The following is a 20,249-nucleotide window of genomic DNA, read 5'->3' as shown; positions in this document are numbered from 1 at the left end:
CTCACCCAAATTTTGGGGTGCAGGGTTGGAGAAACCCCCCCCCCCCCCCCCACTGTTCCTGATCCCAAATTTTGGGGTTGTGGGGATGAAATCCCCCCCCCGTTCTTGACCCAAATTTTGGGGTGTAGGGCTGGGGATCCCCCCCAGTTCCTGACCCCAATTTTGGGGTGCGGGGTTGGATCCCCCCCGTTCTTGACCCAAATTTTGGGGGTGCGGGGATGGATCCTCCTCGTTCCTGACCCCAAAACTTCAGGGCCCCCCCTTTCCTGACCCCAATTTTGGGGTGCGGGGCTGGGTCTCCCCCCGTTCCCGATCCCAAATTTTGGGGTGCAGGGCCCCCTCTTTCCTGACCCCAATTTTGGGGTGCAGGGCTGGGGAAACCCCCCCTGTTCTTGACCCAAATTTTGGGGTTCAGGGATGGATGTCCCTCGTTTTTGACCCAAATTTTGGGGTGCGGGGCTGGATCCCCCCCTGTTCCTGACCCCAAATTTTGGGGTGCGGGGCCCCCCCTTTCCTGACCCCAATTTGGGGTGCGGGGCCGGGTCCCCCTTCACGGTGTCCCCAACCCTGGGGGGGGGGGGGTCACAGCTCTGTGTCCTCCCCCCCCCAAATTTGGGCCCCCCCCCCCCAAAATTGGGCCCCCCCCCTTCCATAACCACGCGCAGCCCCGCCCCCTCCCCGTGTTTACATCTTCCATCCAATCACCGCGCTTCTACCAACGCGCCCCCGCGCCGGGGCGGATTAGTGACGCTTCCTCCCATTGGCGGAACCGCATGTCAATCATTCTCCATCCCGGGAGGGGGGCGTGGCTCTCGGTGTTATTTACATCGCGCACGGCCCCGCCCCCCGCGCGCTGCCCCACGTGGGCGACGCGTGCGCTCAGCCAATCAGCGCCGCCGGCGGCGGCCAGTCCGGCGCGTCGCTAGGTGGGTGGGCTTAACCTCATGATTGACAGCCGCGCGGCGCAATAGCAACGCGCCTTCCATGCGCGGTGCCCAATCAGAGCGGTGAGGGGCGGGGCCGCGCGGCGGTGCTGGCCAATGGGAGGTGTGGGCGTGGCGGCGGCGGAGCGGGGAGCGGCACCGGCCGGGCCCGAGGTACCGGGGGGGACCGGGCCGGGCCGGGCCGGGCCAGCGGGACCGGGGGGCACCGGGGGCTCTGGGGGTACCGGGGGGTTCGGGGTACCGGGGGCTGCCGAGGCCGGGCCGGGCCCCGCTCGGGCTCCTGGCGCGGAGCCCCCGGGAGCGGCTCCCGGCACCCCCGAACGGCCCCCGGAGTGCGCCCGGTGTGGGCCGGGAGCGGCTCCTGTTCTCCGTTCCCATTCCCAATCCCATTCCCGATCCTATTCCTGTTCCAAATCCCTTTCCCATTCCCCTTCCCAATCCTGTTCCCATTCCATTCCCGTTCCCAATCCCGTTCCCATTCCTGTTCGCTGTCCCAGACCCATCCCCGTTCCCAATCCCATTTCTGTCCCTATTCCCAATCCCAATCCCCTTCCCATTCCATCCTGTTTCCATTCCTGTTCCTTGTCCCATTCCCATCCCTGCTCCCAGTCCTGTTTCCTGTCCCATTCCTGTCCCTATTCCCAGTCCCATTCCCGTTCCCATCCCTATTCCTGTTCCCATTCCATCCCTGTTTCCAATCCTGTTCCCATTCCTGTTCCGTGTCCTATTTTCATTCCCATCCCCAATCCCAATCCCAATCCCATTCCCATTCCATTCCCCCCCCCCGTTTCCCATGGCTCCCCCAGCTTGTGGCTCCCTCACATTTGGGGGAATTCTCTGCCCCAAATTCCCCCTCCAGTCGGGATTTGGGATATTTCTGCCCTGTTCCCATGGGATATTTGTGATTTGGGGTATTTGGGATATTCCTGCCCTTTTCCCATGGGATATTTGGGATATTCCTGCTCCATTCCCATGGGATAGTTTGGATATTTCTGCCCCGTTCCCATGGGATATTTGGGATAGTTGTGATTTGGGATATTCCTGCCCTTTTCCCATGGGATGGTTGGGATTTGGGATATTCCTGCCCTGCTCCTATGGGATAGTCGGGATATTCCTGCCCTGTTCCCATGGGATATTTGGGATTCTGCCCCGTTCCCATGGGACATTTGGGATAGTTGGGATTTGGGATATTCCTGCCCTGTTCATACGGGATATTTGGGATTCTGCCCCATTCCCATGGGATAGTAGGGATTTGGGATATTTGGGATATTTCTGCCCCATTCCCATGGGATAGTTGGGATTTGGGATATTTGGGATATTCCTGCCCCACTCCCATGGGATAGTCGGGATTTGGGATATTTTGGATTCTGCCCCATTGCCATGCGATATTTGGGGTATTTTCCATGTTAGCCCAGGAGGGGATACCAGGCTGAGCATCCAGGATCCCAAATCCTGGGATTTGGGAAAAGCTCTCCCACTCTCCATGGGATGTTTGGGATAAAACCTCCGGATAAAAACTCTGGGATTTGGAGCGTTATCCTGCAAACATCCACGTTCAGGGAATTTGGGGTTTTCCTGGAATTCTGGAATGCTTTGGGGGAAAAAATCCTTAAATCCCATCCAGGGATGTTTTCCACCATCCCAGCTGGATCCAACCTGGCCTTGGACATTCCCAGGGATTCTTTGGGAATTCTGGCTCAGCCAGGAATTCCTTGCCAAGATCCCAGCCCAATCTCCCTTTTCCCAGTGGGAGCCATTCCCTGGCTCCTGTCCCTCCATCCTTGTCCAGGAAATTCCCTGGAATTTTCCCTTCTCCAGGGGAACATTCCCAGCTCTCCCATCGTCCCTGACCTCATCCTCCATTCCCAGACTCCCAAAACTTCCCAAACTTTGGCGTTTTTGGGGTTGGGAATGATCCTTTTCCAGGATAACCCAGGCATGGATGGATGGAGGGATGGATGGATCCATGGATTGATGGATTGATGGGTCAATGGATCCATGGATTGGTGGATCCATGGATTGATGAAATTAATGGATCAATGGATTAATGGATGATGGATTGATGGATCCATGGATTTATGGATCAGTTGTTCCATGGATTGATGGATAATGGATCCATGGATCCATGAATTGATGGATCCATGAATTGATTGAATTGATGAATCAATGGATCTATGAATTGGTGGATTGACAGATCCATGGATTGGTGGATCCATGCATTGATTGAATTGATGGATCAATGGATTGATGGATCCATGCATTGATTGAATTGATGGATCAGTGGATCCATGGATGAATGATGGATTGATGGATCCATGCATTGATTGAATTGATGGATTGATAGATTGATGGATCCATGGATTTATGGATCAATAGTTCCATGGATTTATGGATCCATGGATGGATGGAATGATGGATCCATGGATTGGTAGATTGACAGATCCATGGATTTATGAATCCATGAACTGATGGATCAATGGATTGGTGGATGGATGGATCCATGGATTGGTGGATCCTTGAATTGATTGAATTGATGGATCAATGGATCCATGGATGGATCTATGGATATATGGAATGATGGATCCATGGATGAATGGATTAATGGATGGATCCATGGATCCATGGATTGATGGATCGATGGATCGATTTATGAATTGGATTTATGGGTCCATGGATTGGAGGAGTGACAGATCCATCAATTGATGAAGCAATGGATCCATGGATTGATGGATCAATGGTTCCATGGATAGATGGATTTACGAATCCCTAAACTGATGGATCAATGGATTTATGGATTGATGGATCCATGCATTCCCAAATTCCCAAATTCCCTCATCCCAGAGTCCCCAAGGATGAATGGCTCCGAGCTCGCCAGCACCACGGCGTCCAATCCCAAATCCAAGGAGGATCCGGCTGGGAATGGGCACGAGGAGAAGGAGAAGAACCCCTTCGCCGAGTACATGTGGATGGAGAACGAGGAGGACTTCAACCGGCAGGTGAGATTCCAGAGCCGGGAATTCCCGGGATTTGGGATCAGCCTGGGGGGGATTCCCAGAGATTCCCACAGCTGGGAATTCCCAGAGATTCCCATAGTTGGGAATTCTCAAGATTTGGGATCAGCCTGGGGGGGGATTCCCAGAGATTCCCATATCGAGGAATTCCTGGGATTTGGGTTCAGCCTGGCATTGATTCCCAGAGATTCCAAAATCCACAAATTATTTGGATTCAGGTCAGATTTGTGTCTGGAGTGATTCCCAGAGATTTCCACAGCTGGGGATTCCCAGGATTTGGGATCAGCCTGGGGTGATTCCTACATTCCAATATCCAGGAATTCCTGGGATTTGGGATCAGCCTGGGGGGATTCCCAGAGATTCCCATATCCAGGAATTCCTGGGATTTGGGATCAGCCTGGGGGTGATTCCCAGACATTCCCACAGCTGGGAATTCCCAGGATTCCCAGAGATTCCCATAGTTGGGAATTCTCAGGATTTGGGTTCAGCCTGGGGGGATTCCCAGAGATTCCGACCCTTGGGAATTCCTGGGATTCGGGATCAACATAGGGGCATTCCCAGAGATTCCCACAACCAGGAATTCTTGGGATTCCCAAAGATTCCCACATTTGGGAATTCCTGGGATTTGGGATCAGCCTGGGGGGATTCCCATATCCAGGAATTCCTGGGATTAGGGTTCAGCTTGAGGGTGATTCCCAGAGATTCCCACATTTGGGAATTCTCAGGATTCAGGATCAGCCTGGGGGGATTCCCACATCCCCATATCCAGGAATTCCTGGGATTTGTGTTCAGCCTGGGGGTGATTCCCAGTTCTGTGTGTATCCATAGGGAAAATGATTATGATTTGGGAATATTGTGCTTTGATGGGAAAAGGTGGCTCAAGGCAGAGTGTTGGATTTGCCTGGAAAAAAAAAACGGAAAAAAGCTGGAAAAAAGCTGGAAAAAATCCCTTTGGTCCTTCCTGAGGGGTGGTGGCACCACCATTCCCTTCTCCCGAGGTTTTGGGATTCCCCTTCCCTTTCCTTGCAGGAATTCCTTCCCAAATCCCAGATCAATTCCAGTTTTCCAATGGGAAGCCATTCCCTGTATCCTGTCCTTCCATCCCCACTCCTGGAGCCCCTTTGGGAATGCTGAGAATTCCCTGGATTTTCCAGGTGAACATGGAAAAGCTCCGGCTTTCCCCAGCATTTCGTGGATCAAAATTTTTGAGGATTGGCTCCTCTTGGAGTCTCCTAAATCCTGAAAAAAACAGGAAAATGGGAAAAGCTGTGATTCCCTTCCACATCCCTGCCTGGGCAGCACCGGGAATTCCAGGCTGGATCACATCCACCATTCCTGGAGCAATTCCCGGGAAAAAAGGAGGCTCAGGGACCTTCTGGAGCTCCACAATTCCCAGACAGGAGGAGCCGGGTGGGAAAAATTGCGGGAAAAAAAAATTCATGGAAAAATCACGGGACAATCATGGGAAAAAATGAAAAAATCATGGGAAATCAGTCATGGGAATATCATGGGAAAATCACAGGAAAATCGTGGAAAAATCATGGGAAATCAATAGTGGGAAAATCATGGAAAAATCATGGGAAAATCACAGTAAGATCATGGGAAAATCATGGAAAAATAATGGGAAAACAGTAATGGGAAAATCACAGGAAAGTCACAGGAAAATAATGGAAAAATCATGGGAAATCAGTCATGGGAATATCATGGGAAAATCACAGGAAAATCGTGGAAAAATCATGGGAAATCAATAGTGGGAAAATCATGGAAAAATCAGGGGAATATCACAGTAAGATCATGGGAAAATCACAGAAAAATAATGGGAAAACAGTAATGGGAAAATCACAGGAAAGTCACAGGAAAATAATGGAAAAATCATGGGAAATCAGTCATGGGAATATCATGGGAAAATCACAGGAAAATCGTGGAAAAATCATGGGAAATCAATCATGGGAAAATCATGGGACAATCATGGAAAAATAATGGGAAATCAATCATGGGAATATCATGGGACAATCATGGGAAAATCATGGAAAAATCATGGGAAATCAATCATGGGGAAATCATGGAAAAATCATGGGAACAATCATGGGAAAATCACGGGTGGGAATCTGGATTTGGGAACGGCGGCGGGATGAGAGGGAAGAACAAAAACCGGGAATATTCCTCTTGGAAAAGAGCCGGAATCCCCATTCCCAGCGGGATTTCGCGGGGACGGAAAGGATCTCCAAGGGCTTTTCCAACCTGGAGAATTCCATGGAGCTCTTCCTGTGGCAAATCCCGGGATTTCCTTCCCACGGAACGTCTCCGGGCAGGTGGAGGAGGAGCTGCAGGAGCAGGAATTCCTGGATCGCTGCTTCCAGGAGATGCTGGAGGAGGAGGAGCGGGATTGGTTCATCCCGGCGCGGGATCTCCCACAGGGAATGGGGCAGCTCCAGCAGCAGCTCCACGGCCTCGCCGTGGGCGACGGGCACGGAGCCGAGGACATCCTGGTGAGGATCCCGGGAATTGGCCCGTCCTTGGATTTGTCCCATCCTTGGAATTCTCCTGTCCTTAGAATTGGCCCATCCTTGGATTTCTCCCATCCTTGGAATTCTGTCCCTAGAACTGTCCCATCCATGGAATTGGCCCATTCCTGGAATTCAGTCCTTGAAGTTGTCCAATCCTTGGAGTTGTCCCATCCTTGGAATTCTGTTCCTGGAATTGACTAATCCCGGGAATTGGCCCATCCTTGGAATTCTCCTGTCCCTGGAATTCTGTCCTTGAATTTGCCCAGTGCCTGGAATTGTCTCATCCTTGGATTTGTCCCATCCTTGGAATTCTGTCCCTGGAATTGACCAGTCCCTGAAATTGGCCCATCCTTGGAATTCTCTTGTCCCTGGATTTGTTCCATCCTTGGAATTCTCCCCCTGGAATTGTCCCATTATTGAAATTGTCCCATCCTTGAAATTGTCCAATGCCTGGATTAGTCCCATCCTTGGAATTCTCCCATCCCTGGAATTCTGACCCTGGAATTGACTAATCCTGGGAATTCTCCCATCCCTGGAATTCTGACCCTGGAATTGACCAATCCTTGGAATTGACCAATCCCTGGAATTGTCCCATTCCTGGAAATCTGTCCCTGGAATTGACCAATCCCTGGAATTCTGTCCTTGAAATTGTCCCATTCCTGGAATTGGCCCATCCTTGGAATTCTGTCCCTGGCATTGTCCAATCTCTCAAATTGTCCATTCCAAGGAATTGTCCCATTCCTGAAATTGGCCCATCCTTGGAATTCTCCAATCCCTAGAATTCTGTCTCTGGAATTGTCCCATCCCTGGAATTGCCCCACGATCCCTGGAAGTGTCCAAGGGCAGGCTGGATCCACCTGGAATATTGGGATTGGGATGGGATTGGGATGGGATTGGGATGGGATTGGATGGGATTGGGATGGGATTGGGATTGGGATGGGATTGGGATGGGATTGGATGGGATTTAAAGATCTCTTCCCACCCAAACCATTCCACAATTCCATAAATTTTCTCTCCGCATGATCCCACTTCCCACAGAAACCCCAAATCCAACCTGAGCCCCCCAACCTTGGGAAACCCTTGACCCATCCCAGAAATCTGGGAATTCCTTGGGATGTGGGAAACCCCTGGAATTCCCAACCCTGACAAATCCCATTCCCAATTCTTTTTTCCAGAGCAAAAGCAACTTGAATCCAGATGCCAAGGAATTCGTTCCCGGAGTGAAATACTGACCTTGGAAATTCGGGAATGGCCTGGCCAGAGACTGATTCCCTGCTCCAGGGAAAAGTTGGGACATGGGAAGAGCCCGGAGCAGCTCCAGCACCGGGATCTGCTCCAGCTCCAAGTATTTCTGGTTTTCCTTAGGTTGTTCTTTTTTTTTTTTTTCCTGGCTTTTCCTCACTTTTTCTTGGCAGTTTTTGGCTTCCTGGGATTTGCGGTGACCCCACCAGCGGGAAAATCTTGGGGAAAATCATGGGAAATCAATAGTGGAAAAATCACAGGAAAATCACGGGACAATCATGGAAAGAAATGGAAAAATCATAGGAAATCAGTCATGGGAAAATCACGGAAAAATCATGGGAAAATCACAGAAAAATAATGGAAAAATCATGGGAAATCAGTAATGGAAAATCATGGGAAAATCTTGGGAAAAATAATGGAAAAATCATGGGAAATCAATAGTGAGAAAATAATGGAAAAATAACGGGAAAATCACAGGAAAATAATGGGAAAATAATGGAAAAATCACAGGAAAATCATGGGGAAATAATGGAAAAATCATGGGAAATCAATAATGGGAAAATAATGGAAAAATCACGGGAAAATCAAGAAAATTATGGGAAAATAATGGGAAATCAATAATGGAAAAATCATGGGAAAATCACAGGAAAATCACAGGGGAATCATGGAAAAATAACGGAAAAATCATGGGAAATCGATAATGGGAAAATCAGAGGGAAATAATTGAAAAATCACAGGAAAATCAGGAAAATCATGGGAAAATAATAGGAAATTCACAGAAAAATCACAGAAAAATCGTAGGAAATCAATCGTGGGGAAGTCATGGAAAAATAATGGGAAATCAATCATAGAAAAATAATGGGAAATCAGTCGTGGGAAAATCATGGAAAAATCACAGGAAAATAATGGAAAAATAATGGGAAATCAATAATGGGAAAACCAGATTTTCCAGATTTTTAGGGTTGGGAACTGGATTTTCCATGATCTTTTGAAATGTGATTTTCCCTGATTTTCCGGAATGTGATTTTCCCTGATTTTCCGGAATGTGATTTTCCCTGATTTTCTGGAATGGGATTTTTCTGGAATGGGATTTTTCCTGCTGGAAGCGAAGGGTCCCAAAGGTGCGATCCCGAAATCCCTCCATACGGAAGCTGAGCAGGGGGATCCTGCCAATTCCAGAGGTTTTTTTTTTAGGGAAACCTGGATTTCCCCAAATTCCTCTTCCCCTTAAGGAATTCCTCAGCTCATCCAACACTACAGCCCCAATTCCTCACGGGTGAAAATCCAAGGAAAACGGAATTCCTGGCGGAGAGGAGAGGGATCCTCTGTTGGGATAAGGGATATTATGGGATGTGGTGGGAATATCCTGATGCTGATCCCTTTTCCAAGGATCCTGGAGTGGGATCCGTGTCTCCATCAGAATTTGATCCTGGGAATTTCCTTCCCCATCCATGGGAGCTGCAGATCCCTAATTCCCAAATTAGGGAAGGCTCAGAAATCCAGGGAAACCAGGAGCTCCTTGGGATTGGGAATCCATGTCCAAGGAAATCAGGAACATTTTGGGATTGGGAATCCCTATCCAGAGATATCAGGAACATTTTTGGGATTGGAAATCCCTCTCCAGGAAAAGTGGGAGCTTCCCAAGGTCAGAAATCCATATCCAAGGAAATCAGGAACTTTTTGGGATTGGAAATCCCTCTCCAATGAGAGCAGGATCTTCCCAAGGTCAGAAATCTGTATCCAAGGAAATCCAGAGTTCCTTGGGATTGGGAGTCCCTATCTGAAGAAATCAGGAAATTTTGGGATTGGAAATCCCAATCCAGGAAAAGTGGGAGCTTCCCAAGGTCAGAAATCCATGTCCAAGGAAATCAGGAATTTTTTTGGATTGGAAATTCCTGTCCAAGGAAATCAGGAAATTTTTGGGATTGGAAATCCCTGTCCAAGGGGAGCAGGAACTTCCCAAAGTCAGAAACCCTATCCAGGGAATTCAGGAACTTCCTGGAATTGGAAATCCCTATTTAGGGAATGCAGGAGGTTCCAAAGGTCACAAACCCTATCCAAGGAAATCAGGAACTTTTTTGGATTGGAAATCCCTGTCCAAGGAAATCAGGAACATTTTGGGACTGGGAATCCCTATCCAGAGATATCAGGAAGTTTTTTGGAATTGGAAATCCTTCTTCAGGAAAAGTGGAAGCTTCCCAAGGTCAGAAATCCCTATCCAGGGAATTCAGGAACTTTTTGGGATTGGGAATCCCTATCTAGGGAAAGTGGGAGCTTCCCAAGGTCAGAAATCCCTATCCAGGGAATTCAGGAACTTTTTGGGATTGGGAATCCCTATCTAGGGAAAGTGGGAGCTTCCCAAGGTCAGAAATCTGTATTGAAGGAAATCCAGAGTTCCTTGGGATTGGGAATCTGTGTCCAGGGAAATCAGGGATGTTTTGGGATTGGGAATGTCTATCCAGAGATATCAGGACCGTTTTGGGATTGGAAATCCCTACAGAGGAAAAACGGGAGCTGCTTGGGGTTGGGAATCCCAAACCAGAGGAGCTTTCCAGGCTCCCTTTTCCAGGGAAATGGGATCTGCCAGGCTGGGAATCCTGGAAAAGCAGCACCATCAGCCCCGTTCCTGCTGCTCATCCGTGAAAATTCCCATTCCAAGCAGCGGGAACGGGGCTGAGCTCATGGAATTCCCACCCTGCAAACCCCATTTGGGGCCGTTTTTTGGCCGGGCAGGACGGGATCCATCCCCTGGAGCAATCCCACATTCTCCCCTCCTCTTTTTCCCAGTTTTCCTTGGATTTCTCCCCCAGTTCCCTCCTTTCCCCACCCCCCCAAGGCTGTAAATTTCGGACGAGGCGTTATCCCAAATAAACTTTTTTTGGAAGGGAGCGGGGCCGAAGTTTTCCTTGGAAAACTGCGGGGTCTCCATCAGTGGGTTTGGCCCCTCCCAGTGATCCCAGTCATTCCCAGTTTAGAGCCTCAGCTGGCTCTGCTTGGGAATTTCCCTCCTGGAAAAGCTCCCAGAGGATTTCCCAGCACTTTCACCTTTCCGGACACTTTTGATTCCCGGTAAAAAGAACCCAAAAGGGATTTTCTCCTTTTTTTTTTGTTTCCCCTTTTAAGTGGGAATTCCCCCAAAAGCTGCTCCAGCAGCTCCACGTCCATTCCCAGGTCACGGATGTCATCCCTGATCCTAATCTTTGGGATTTCCTTCTTCCTGCTTTTCCTTGGATGCAGAGCCCTCCCTGCCTGTGTTGGCAGGCTCAGCACCCCGCTCCCATCCCTGTTCCCAGTCCCATTCCCAATCCCATTCCTGTTCCCAATCCCATTTCCAATCCCATTCCCATTCCTAATCCCATTTCCAATCCCAATCCCAATCCCAATCCCAATCCCATTCCTGTTCCCAATCCCATTCCCATTTCCATTCCCATTCCCATTCCCATTCCCATTCCCAATCCCATTTCCAATCCCATTTCCAATCCCAATCCCATTCCCAATCCCATTCCCATTTCCAATCCCCTTCCCATTCCCAATCCCATTCCCAATCCCATTGCCATTCCCAATCCCATTCCCAATCCTGTTCCTGTTCCCAATCCCATTCCCAATCCCATTCCCATTTCTAATGCCATTCCCATTCCCAATCCCATTTCCAATCCCAATCCCAATCCCAATGCCATTCCCATTCCCATTCCCAATGTCATTCCCATTTCCAATGCCATTCCCATTCCCAATCCCAATCCCATTCCCATTCCCATTCCTATTCCCATTTCCAATCCCATTCCCATTTCCAATCCCAATCCCGTTCCCAATCCCGTTCCCAATCCCGTTCCCAATCCCATTCCCAATCCCGTTCCCATTCCCAATCCCATTCCCAATCCCATTTCCAATCCCAAATCCAATCCTATTCCCATTCCCAATCCCAGTTTAATTCTCATTTCCATTCCCACCCCATCCCCATTCCCATTCCCACCCCATTCCCACTCCCCTGGACCAGTGCAACCGTTTTATTGCCAAACCTCAAACCCCACCAAAACCCCCCCAAAACCCCACAAAACCCCCCCAAAAACCCCACAAAAACCCCCCAAAACCGCCCCGCCCCTCCCACGGCCGCTCCCCCTCTTCCCGTGGGGCCGTTTTCGGGGCGCGGCGGCCGTTTTTGGGGCTCAGAATCGGTGTGTGTAGAAGACGTCGACGTTGCCGGCGCGGTCCAGCGGCAGCGCCGCGCCCGCCTCCCGCGCCGCCAGCCGCGCCGCCCCCAGCGCCGCGGGGCGCCGCAGCCGCAGCAGGCTGAACCCCGAAAACGCCGCGGGGGCCCCGGCCCGCGCCCGCTCCAGCACCGCCACGAACCCTGCGACACCGGGGACGCGTCACCCCAAAAACGGGGCCAACCCAAAAATGGAGCCAACCCAAAAATGGAGCCACCCCAAAAATGGAGCCAACCCAAAAATGGAGCCACCCCAAGAACGAGACTACCCCAAGAAGAGGGCCACCCCAAAAATGGGGCTACACGAAGAACAGGACCACCCCAAAAATGGGGCCACCTTTAGAATGGGATCACCCCAAAAATGGGGCCAACCCAAGAACGGGACCACCCCAAAAATGGAACCAACCCAAGAATGGAGCCACTCCAAGAACAGAGCCACCCCAAGAACAAGACTACCCCAAGAAGGAGGCCACCCCAAAAATGGGGCCAACCCAGGAACGGGACCACCCCAAAAATAGAGCCAACCCAAAAATAGAGCCAACCCAAAAATGGAGCCAACCCAAAATGGAGCCAACCCAAGAACAAGACTACCCCAAGAAGGAGGCCACCCCAAAAATGGGGCCAACCCAAGAACAGGACCACCCCAAAAATGGGGCCAACCCAAGAACGGGACCACCCCAAAAATGGAGCCACCCCAAGAACGGACCCATCCCAGGAACAGAGCCACCACAAAAACGGAGCCACCCCAAAAATGGGACCAACCCCAAGATTGGGACCACCCCAAAAACAGGGCCACTCCAAGAACAGGACCACCCCAGAAATGGGCCCACCCCAAGAATAGACCCATCCTAAGAACAGAACCATCCCAAAAACGGAGCCACCCCAAAACAGGGCCACCCCAAAAACAGGGCCAGCCCAAGAATGGTGCCACCCCAAGAATGGGACCAACCCAAGAATGGGACCACCCCAAAATCGGGACCTCCCCAAAAGAAGGACCAACCCCAAGAACGGGACCACCCCAAAAATGGGGCCAACCCAAGAACGAGGCCACCCCAAAAACAGAGCCACCCCAAGAACGGGACCACCCCAAAAACAGAGCCACCCCAAGAACAAGACCACCCCAAAACCGGGCCCACCCCGGCGCGGGCCCCGTTGCGCTCACCGGGGCGCAGGTGCTCCCAACTGTTCCACACCGAGCCCACGCACACGATGGGCAGCCCCAGCTCGCCCGCGAAGAGACTCTGCGGGTGGGGACACTCTGAGGCCACCGCCACACGTGAGGACACCAGCGGGGATGGTGGCACCGCCACGGGGGTGGGGACACCCAGCAGGACAGGGTGTGGCCTCACCTGGTGGATTTTGGGCAGCACGGCCACCACGTGGCGCGCCAGCAGCTCGCCCGCCTCGCTGAAGATGTGGCAGCAGAGCGGGTCACCCAGCTGGGCACCTGCAGGGACGTGGGACACTCCTCTGTGTCCCCAGGGGTGGCACCTGGGTGTCCCCACCCCGGGGAGGGCAGAGGGTGCAAGGGGCAGAGAGCGGGAGGGACAAGGGGGACAGGGATAAGGTGACAGGGGCAATGGGGACAGGGACAATGGGGACAATGGGGACAGGGACAAGGGGCCATGCCCTGGGAAGGGCTGTCCCTACCCTCAGCCAGTTTCTGGCAGAACCCCGCAAATTTGGCCTTCTCGAAGGTGCGGTAGAGGTGGGGCAGGAGCCCCATCCTGTCCGAGATCTGTGGGGTGGGGCAGGGCTCAGCTCTGGGGACCCCCCCCCCGGGCACCCCAACATTCCCGGGTACGGCTGGGAGTGACCCCGGACCCCAAAACACGGTCCTGAGACACCCCAGATCCCAAAACACGGTCCTGAGACACCCGCAGACCCCAAAATACCCCCCAGAGCCCCCCCAGACCCCAAAACATCCCCTGAGCCCTCCCAGACCCCAAAACCCATCCCAAACTCCCCCCAAGACCCTAAGAACCATCCCAGATCCCTCAAAACCCATCCCAAAGCCCCTCTAGAACCCCAAACCCATCCCAAAATCCCTCTAGAACCCCGATACCCATCCCAAATCCCTTCCAGGACCTTGACACCCATCCCAACTCCCCCAAGACCCCAAAATCCATCCCAAACCCCCCCAAGACCCCAAACCCATCCCAAGCCCCCCCAAGACCCTGATACCCATCCCAAAGCCCTCCCAGAACCCCAAAACCAATCCCAGACTTCCCCCAAGACTCTGATACCCATCAGAGATCCCTCAAAACCCATCCCAAATCCCCCCCAAGACCCCAAAATCCATCCCAAACCCCCCCAAGACTGTAAAACCCATCTCAACCACTCCAAGACACCCAATACCCACCCCAAAGCCCCCCAGACCCCAAAACCCATCCCAAATCCCCCCACAAGACCCTGAGAACCATCCCAGATCCCTCAAAACCCATCTCAAAGCCTCCCCACCACCCCAATACCCATCCCAAAGCTTCTCAAGACCCCAAACTCCGCCCCAAGACCCCAAATCCCATTCCAATCCCCCCAAGACACCCAATACCCACCCCAAAGCCCTTCTAGGACCTTGACACCCAACCCAAATCCTCTCAAGACCCCAAAACCCATCCCAAACCCCCCCAAGACCACAAAACCCATCCCAAACCCTCCCCAAGACCCCAAAACCCATCCCAAACCCCGCCCAAGACCCCAACATCCATCCCAAACCACCCAAGACCCTAAAACCCCTCTAGAACCGCGATACCCATCCCAAATCCCTTCCAGGACGCCAAAACCCATCCCAAACCTCCCCCAAGACCCCAAACCCCACCCAAGAACCCCAAAGCCCACCCCAAAGCCCCCCAGACCCCAAAACCCATCCCAAATCCCCCCCCACAAGACCCTGAGAACCATCCCAGATCCCTCAAAACCCATCTCAGAGCCTCCCCACCACCCCAATACCCATCCCAAAGCTTCTCAAGACCCCAAACTCCACCCCAAGACCCCAAATCCCACTCCAATCCCCCCAAGACACCCAATACCCACCCCAAAGCCCTTCTAGGACATTGACACCCAACCCAAATCCCCTCAAGATCCCAAAACCCATCCCAAACCCCGCCAAGACCCCAACATCCATTCCAAACCACCCAAGACCCCAAAACCCCTCTAGAACCGCGATACCCATCCCAAATCCCTTTCAGGGCCCCAAAACCCATCCCAGACCCCAAAGCCCACCCAAGAACCCCAAAGCCCACCCCAAAGCCCCCAGCCCCAAATGGCGGCGGCACCTGGAAGTAGTCGAGCATGGCCTGGCGGACGAAGGCGACGTCGTGGGGTGGAACCCGCAGGTTGTCCTGGGAGTCGAAGAGCGTCTTTAGGGCCTGGTGAGCGATCCAGAACGCTGGGAACAACGGGGTTATGGGGTCGGTTATGGGGTCAGCTATGGGGTCAGGTATGGGTCAGTTATGGGGTCAGCAATGGGTCAGTTATGGGTCAGGGACAGGTTGTCCTGGCAGTCAAACACCGTCTTCAGCACCTGGTGCGCAATCCAGAACGCTGGGAACAACGGGGTTATGGGGTCGGTTATGGGGTCAGTTATGGGGTCAGCTATGGGGTTGGGAATGCGGTCGGTTATGGGGTCAGCAATGGATCAGGTATGGGGTCAGCAGTGGGTCAGTTATGGGGTCAGTTATGGGGTCATTTATGGGGTCAGGTATGGGGTCAGGTATGGGGTCAGTTATGGGGTCAGCAATGGGGTCAGTTATGGGGTCAGTTATAGGTCAGTTATGGGGTTAGTTATAAGTCAGGTATGAGATCAGGTATGGGGTCAGTTATGGGGTCAGTTATAGGTCAGGTATGGGGTCAGCAATGGGGTCAGCTATGGGGTCGGTTATGAGGTCAGTTATGGGGTCAGCAATGGGGTCATTTATGGGGTCAGTTATGAGGTCAGTTATGGGGTCAGTTATGGGGTCGGTTATGGGGTCGGTTATGAGGTCAGTAATGGGGTCAATTATAGGTTAGGTATGGGGTCAGGAGCGGGGTCAGATATGGGGTCAGGAGCAGGGTCAGGTATGGGGTCAGTTATGGGGTCAGTTATAGGTCAGGTATGGGGTCAGGTATGGGGTCAGTTATGGGGTCATTTATAGTTCAGTTATGGGGTCAGGTATGGGGTCAGCAATGGGGTCAGCTATAGGTCAGTTATGGGGTCAGTTATGAGGTCAGTTATGGGGTCAGTTATGGGGTCAGTTATGGGGTCAGTTATGAGGTCAGTTATGGAGTCGGTTATGAGGTCAGTTATGGGGTCAGCAATGGGATCAGCAGTGGGGTCAGCAGCGGGTCAGGCTCACCCGAGCCCTCGTCCCCCATCATGTGTCCCCAGCCGCCGCAGCCGCTCTCGGAGCCGTCGGGGTTGACGAGTTTGCAGTTGGAGCCCGTGCCCGAGATCAGCACGATGCCACCTGCACGGTGACACCCACGGGGCTGGTACGGTGACACTGGTGCCACCACAGCCCCCGGGGACCAGGGGACAGCGGTGGGAAAGGGGGACAGGGACAAATGGGACAGGGACAATGGGGAGAGGGACAATGGGGACAGGGACAAGGGGGTGAAAAGGACAAGTGGGACAGGGACAATGGGGACAGGGAAGAGGGGGACAGGGACAAGGGGCTGACAGGGACAATGGGACAGGGACAAGGTGGGCAGGGATGGGAACAAGATGGGGACAATGGGGACAGGGACAAGGGGGTGACAGGGCCAAGGGGGTTACAGAGCCAAGGGGGACAGGGCCAAGGGGGACAAGGCCAAGGGGAACAGGGACAAGGGGGTGACAGGGTCAATGGGGACAGGGCCAAGGGGGTGACAGGGACAAGGGGGACAGAGCCAAGGGGGTGACAGGGCCAAGGGGGTGACAGGGCCAAGGGGGTGACAGGGTCAATGGGGACAGGGACAAGGGGGTGACAGAGCCAAGGGGGTGACAGGACCAAGGGGGTGACAGGGCCAGGCCGCACCGTGGTCGGTGGCCGTGGCCATGGCCCCCACGGCGTCGGTGCCGATGAAGTAGCTCTGGCTCAGGTGCGGGAAGCGGCGCTGCAGCTCCTCCATCAGCTTCTCCACCGCCTCCCGCTGGTCCCCTCCGCTCAGCGACAGCCCCTGCCACACCCGGGGACACTGTCACCCCCGCAGTGCCACCCGGGGGGGTGGCAGGGGGCACGGGGACAATATGGGGGGCTCACCAGCGAGCGCAGCGGCAGCCGGGGGTCGGCGCCCGCTCGGCTCTTGGCCTCGCTGACCATGCGCTCGATCCGCTCCAGGCATGTCTCGGCGCCCACCAGCTGGGACACGGCCAGGGGACACCCTGAGGACACCCTGGTGCCACCTCGGGGGTGCCACACGGGGTTTTGGGCACCTTGAGGCCGTCAAGGTGCCGCCCCAAAGGGTCCCACGTGGGTTTTTGGGGGCACCGTGGCATCGCCTGCAGTGGCTGTGGCCGACCCGAGTGTCCGTGAGTTTGGGGACAGCCAGGAACAGTGACAACACTGCGTGTCCCAAACTCTGCTCCGTGTCTCGTATCTCCATGTCCCCCACCCAGCTCCATGTCCCAAACCCATTTCCAGGTCCCAAATCCTGCTCCGTGTCCCAAATCCTGCTCCATGTCCCACACCCACTCCATGTCCCAAATCCATTTCCATGTCCCAAATCCCGCTCTGTATCCCACATCCCACTCAGTGACCTAAACCCATTTCCATGTCCCAAACACATTTCCGTGTCTCACATCCCACTCCATATCCCAAACCCATCGCCATGTCCCAAATCCCGCTCTGTGTCCCATATCCCACTCCACGTCCCAAACCCATTTCCACGTCCCAAACCCCACTCCATGTCCCAAATCCCGCTCTGTGTCCCAAACCCAGCTCCGTGTCCCAAACCCATTTCCATGTCCCAAACCCACACCCTTCTCCACGTCCCAAACCCCACTCTGTGTCCCATATCCTACTCATTGTCCCAAACCCAGCTCCACCTCCCACATCCCACCCCATGTTCCAAACCCATTTCCACGTCCCAAACCCACATCCTGCTCCAACGTCCCAAACCCCCCTCTGTGTCCCAAAACCCACTCATTTTCCCAAACCCTGCTCCATGTCCCACATCCCAGTCCACATCCCAAACCCATTTCCATGTCCCACACCCAGCTCCATATCCCAAACCCACTTCCATGTCCCAAAACCATTGCCATGTCCCAAATCCCACTCCATGTCCCAAACCCCACTCCATGTCCCAAACCCATTTCCACATCCCAAACCCACACCCTGCTCCAACGTCCCAAACCCCGCTCCAACGTCCCAAACCCCGCTCTGTGTCCCAAAACCCACTCATTTTCCAGAACCCTACTCCATGTCCCACATCCCAGTCCACATCCCAAACCCATTTCCATGTCCCACACCCATCTCTATGTCCCAAAACCATTTCCAGGTCCCAAATCCCGCTCTGTGTCCCAAATCGCGCTCTGTGTCCCACACCCAGCTCCATATCCCAAACCCACTCTGTGTCCCAAAACCATTTCCAGGTCCCAAATCCCGCTCCGTGTCCCAAACCCAGCTCCGAGTCCCACACCCAGCTCCATGTCCCAAACCCAGCTCCGTGTCCCCAAACCATTTCCAGGTCCCAAATCCCGCTCTGTGTCCCAAATCCTGCTCCATGTCCCACACCCAGCTCCGTGTCCCAAACCCAGCTCCGTGTCCCAAACCCAGCTCTGCATCCCAAACCCAGCTCCGTGTCCCAAATCCTACTCCGTGTCCCACACCTATTTCCGGGTCCCAAATCCCACTCCATGTCCCAAATCCTGCTCCATGTCCCAAATCTCGCTCCGAGTCCCAAACCCAGCTCCGTGTCCCACACCCAGCTCCATGTCCCCGTGCCCCTGTCCCCGTGCCCCTGTCCCCGTGTCCCCCCCCGGCAGGGGACAGGGCTGTCCCCGCTCACCCAGTGGTTGGTGCAGGGCCCCTCAGTCTCGGCCACGATTTGCCCATCCGCGGCCACCAGCACCACCCTGGAGTGGGTCCCCCCGCTGCGGAGAGAGGGGGGGACACTGCCACCACCACCCCGCTGTCCCCCCGTGTCCCCCAGGAGCGGGGGGACCCCACTGAACCCCCCCTCACAGGGTTCCATCCCCCCTGGGGGTCACTCGGGGGGCAGGAGCGGGTCCGGGGGGGTCCATCCGAACCTCCCTCCATGGGCTGCGACCCCCGGGGTGGGGATGGGGATGGGGATGGGGAGCGGAGCCCCCGGTCCCGCCGCGCCCCTCACCCTTCCACGCCACCGAACAGCTCCGCCATCGCCGCCGGCCCCGCCCCCGCTCCGGGCCCCGCCCCCGGGGCGTGGCCAACCCGCCCTGGTCATTGGTCATTGGTCATTGCCGCGTCCCCGACCACGCCCCCTCACGTGGCTCCGCCCACAGACACGCCCATATCCTTATATGAGCATAGAATGGCGCCATTCCTGCATATGGCCACGCCCCCCGCTCGTTCCGGGTCTCTGTGTCCCCTCCCTGTCCCCTCCCTGTCCCCTCCCTGTCCCTTTCCTATCCCTTCCCTGTTCCCTCCCTGTCCCCTCCGTGTCCCCTTTCCTGTCCCTTTCCTGTCCCCTCCCTGTCCCTTCCCTGTCCCTTCCCGGTCCTTTCCGTGTCCCCTCCCTGTTCCCTCCGTGTCCCTTCCCTGTTCCCTCCCTGTCCCTTTCCTGTCCCTTTCCTGTCCCCTCCCTGTCCCTTCCCTGTCCCTTCCCGGTCCTTTCCGTGTCCCCTCCCTGTCCCCTCCCTGTCCCATCCCGGGACTCCTCGGTGGCACCGGGCGCTGCTGGCCCCACGGACACGCTCGGACACTGCCCCATGCCTGTGGGGCTCCGGACGGGGGTAAATCCCCCTAATCCCCCCCGTGACAAATCCCCCCAAAACCCACCCGTGACAAATCACCCCAAAACCCACCCGTGACAAATCACCCCAAAACCCACCCGTGACAAACAGCCCAAAACCCCCCGTACCCCGCACAGGGAATTCCCCCAAATCTCCCCGTTCCCACCCGTGACAAATCCCCCCAAAACCCACCCGTGACAAACATCTCAAATCCCCCCATACCCACCCAGGTCAGAGCCCACCCCGTACCGAGCCCGTCCTTCCCGGGATCCCCCCGAGCTGAGGGGGTCCCCTTGTCCCCCCTGTCCCCCATGTCCCCTCAGTGCCCGGTGTCCCCTCTGTCCCCCATGTCCCCTCAGTGCCCGGTGTCCCCTCTGTCCCCTCGCTCGGGTGTCCCTGCACGGCCATGCCGGGTCCCCTCCCCGGGGCAGCGCGGTCACAGCTGCGTCC

At 54.4% G+C, this 20,249-nt stretch overlaps 2 protein-coding genes across 3 annotated transcripts; one reads left to right on the top strand and one right to left on the bottom strand.

Annotated features, from left to right (window-relative positions):
* The first annotated feature begins 1,007 nt into the window (after nucleotides 1-1,007).
* PAIP2B (poly(A) binding protein interacting protein 2B) lies at nucleotides 1,008-10,592 on the top strand. The gene is made up of 4 exons (XM_030270435.4): nucleotides 1,008-1,097; nucleotides 3,786-3,940; nucleotides 6,268-6,444; nucleotides 7,638-10,592. Exons 2-4 carry the CDS (start codon nucleotides 3,797-3,799, stop codon nucleotides 7,692-7,694), a joined length of 378 nt encoding a protein of 125 aa, XP_030126295.1. The 5' UTR covers nucleotides 1,008-1,097; nucleotides 3,786-3,796; the 3' UTR covers nucleotides 7,695-10,592.
* A 1,152-nt stretch (nucleotides 10,593-11,744) lies between these two features.
* Nucleotides 11,745-19,299, bottom strand: NAGK (N-acetylglucosamine kinase). 2 transcript variants are annotated; one of them, XM_030270432.3, is made up of 10 exons: nucleotides 19,199-19,299; nucleotides 18,875-18,959; nucleotides 17,128-17,226; nucleotides 16,903-17,044; nucleotides 16,243-16,353; nucleotides 15,184-15,296; nucleotides 13,559-13,646; nucleotides 13,258-13,355; nucleotides 13,071-13,149; nucleotides 11,745-12,052 (listed from the first exon to the last, which is right to left on the bottom strand). In XM_030270432.3, exons 1-10 carry the CDS (start codon nucleotides 19,225-19,227, stop codon nucleotides 11,868-11,870), a joined length of 1,029 nt encoding a protein of 342 aa, XP_030126292.2. In that variant the 5' UTR covers nucleotides 19,228-19,299; the 3' UTR covers nucleotides 11,745-11,867. The 2 variants fall into 2 exon arrangements, with proteins under 2 accessions (XP_030126292.2, XP_032603809.2); XM_032747918.3 differs by lacking the exon at nucleotides 19,199-19,299 and having other exon boundaries at nucleotides 11,746-12,052; nucleotides 17,128-17,249.
* Nucleotides 19,300-20,249: the final 950 nt, after the last annotated feature.

Source organism: Taeniopygia guttata, chromosome 4 (assembly GCF_048771995.1).
Source record: "Taeniopygia guttata chromosome 4, bTaeGut7.mat, whole genome shotgun sequence".
Taxonomy (NCBI): Eukaryota; Metazoa; Chordata; class Aves; order Passeriformes; family Estrildidae; genus Taeniopygia; species Taeniopygia guttata.
Note: the sequence above shows the minus strand (reverse complement) of the source record. Positions and strands in the feature narration are given on the sequence as shown.

What these genes read in the sequence shown, in the direction of transcription:
- PAIP2B (XM_030270435.4), top strand. Translation starts at nt 3,797, where the DNA reads ATGAATGGCTCCGAGCTCGCCAGCACCACGGCGTCCAATCCCAAATCC. An exon ending in AGGAGGACTTCAACCGGCAG is followed by an intron (nt 3,941 to 6,267) that starts GTGAGATTCCAG and finishes GTCTCCGGGCAG; the next exon opens with GTGGAGGAGGAGCTGCAGGA. An exon ending in ACGGAGCCGAGGACATCCTG is followed by an intron (nt 6,445 to 7,637) that starts GTGAGGATCCCG and finishes TCTTTTTTCCAG; the next exon opens with AGCAAAAGCAACTTGAATCC.
- NAGK (XM_030270432.3), bottom strand. Translation starts at nt 19,227, where the DNA reads ATGGCGGAGCTGTTCGGTGGCGTGGAAGG. An exon ending in GGCCCTGCACCAACCACTGG is followed by an intron (nt 17,227 to 18,874) that starts GTGAGCGGGGAC and finishes GCCGTGTCCCAG; the next exon opens with CTGGTGGGCGCCGAGACATG. An exon ending in GGCCACGGCCACCGACCACG is followed by an intron (nt 16,354 to 16,902) that starts GTGCGGCCTGGC and finishes GTCACCGTGCAG; the next exon opens with GTGGCATCGTGCTGATCTCG.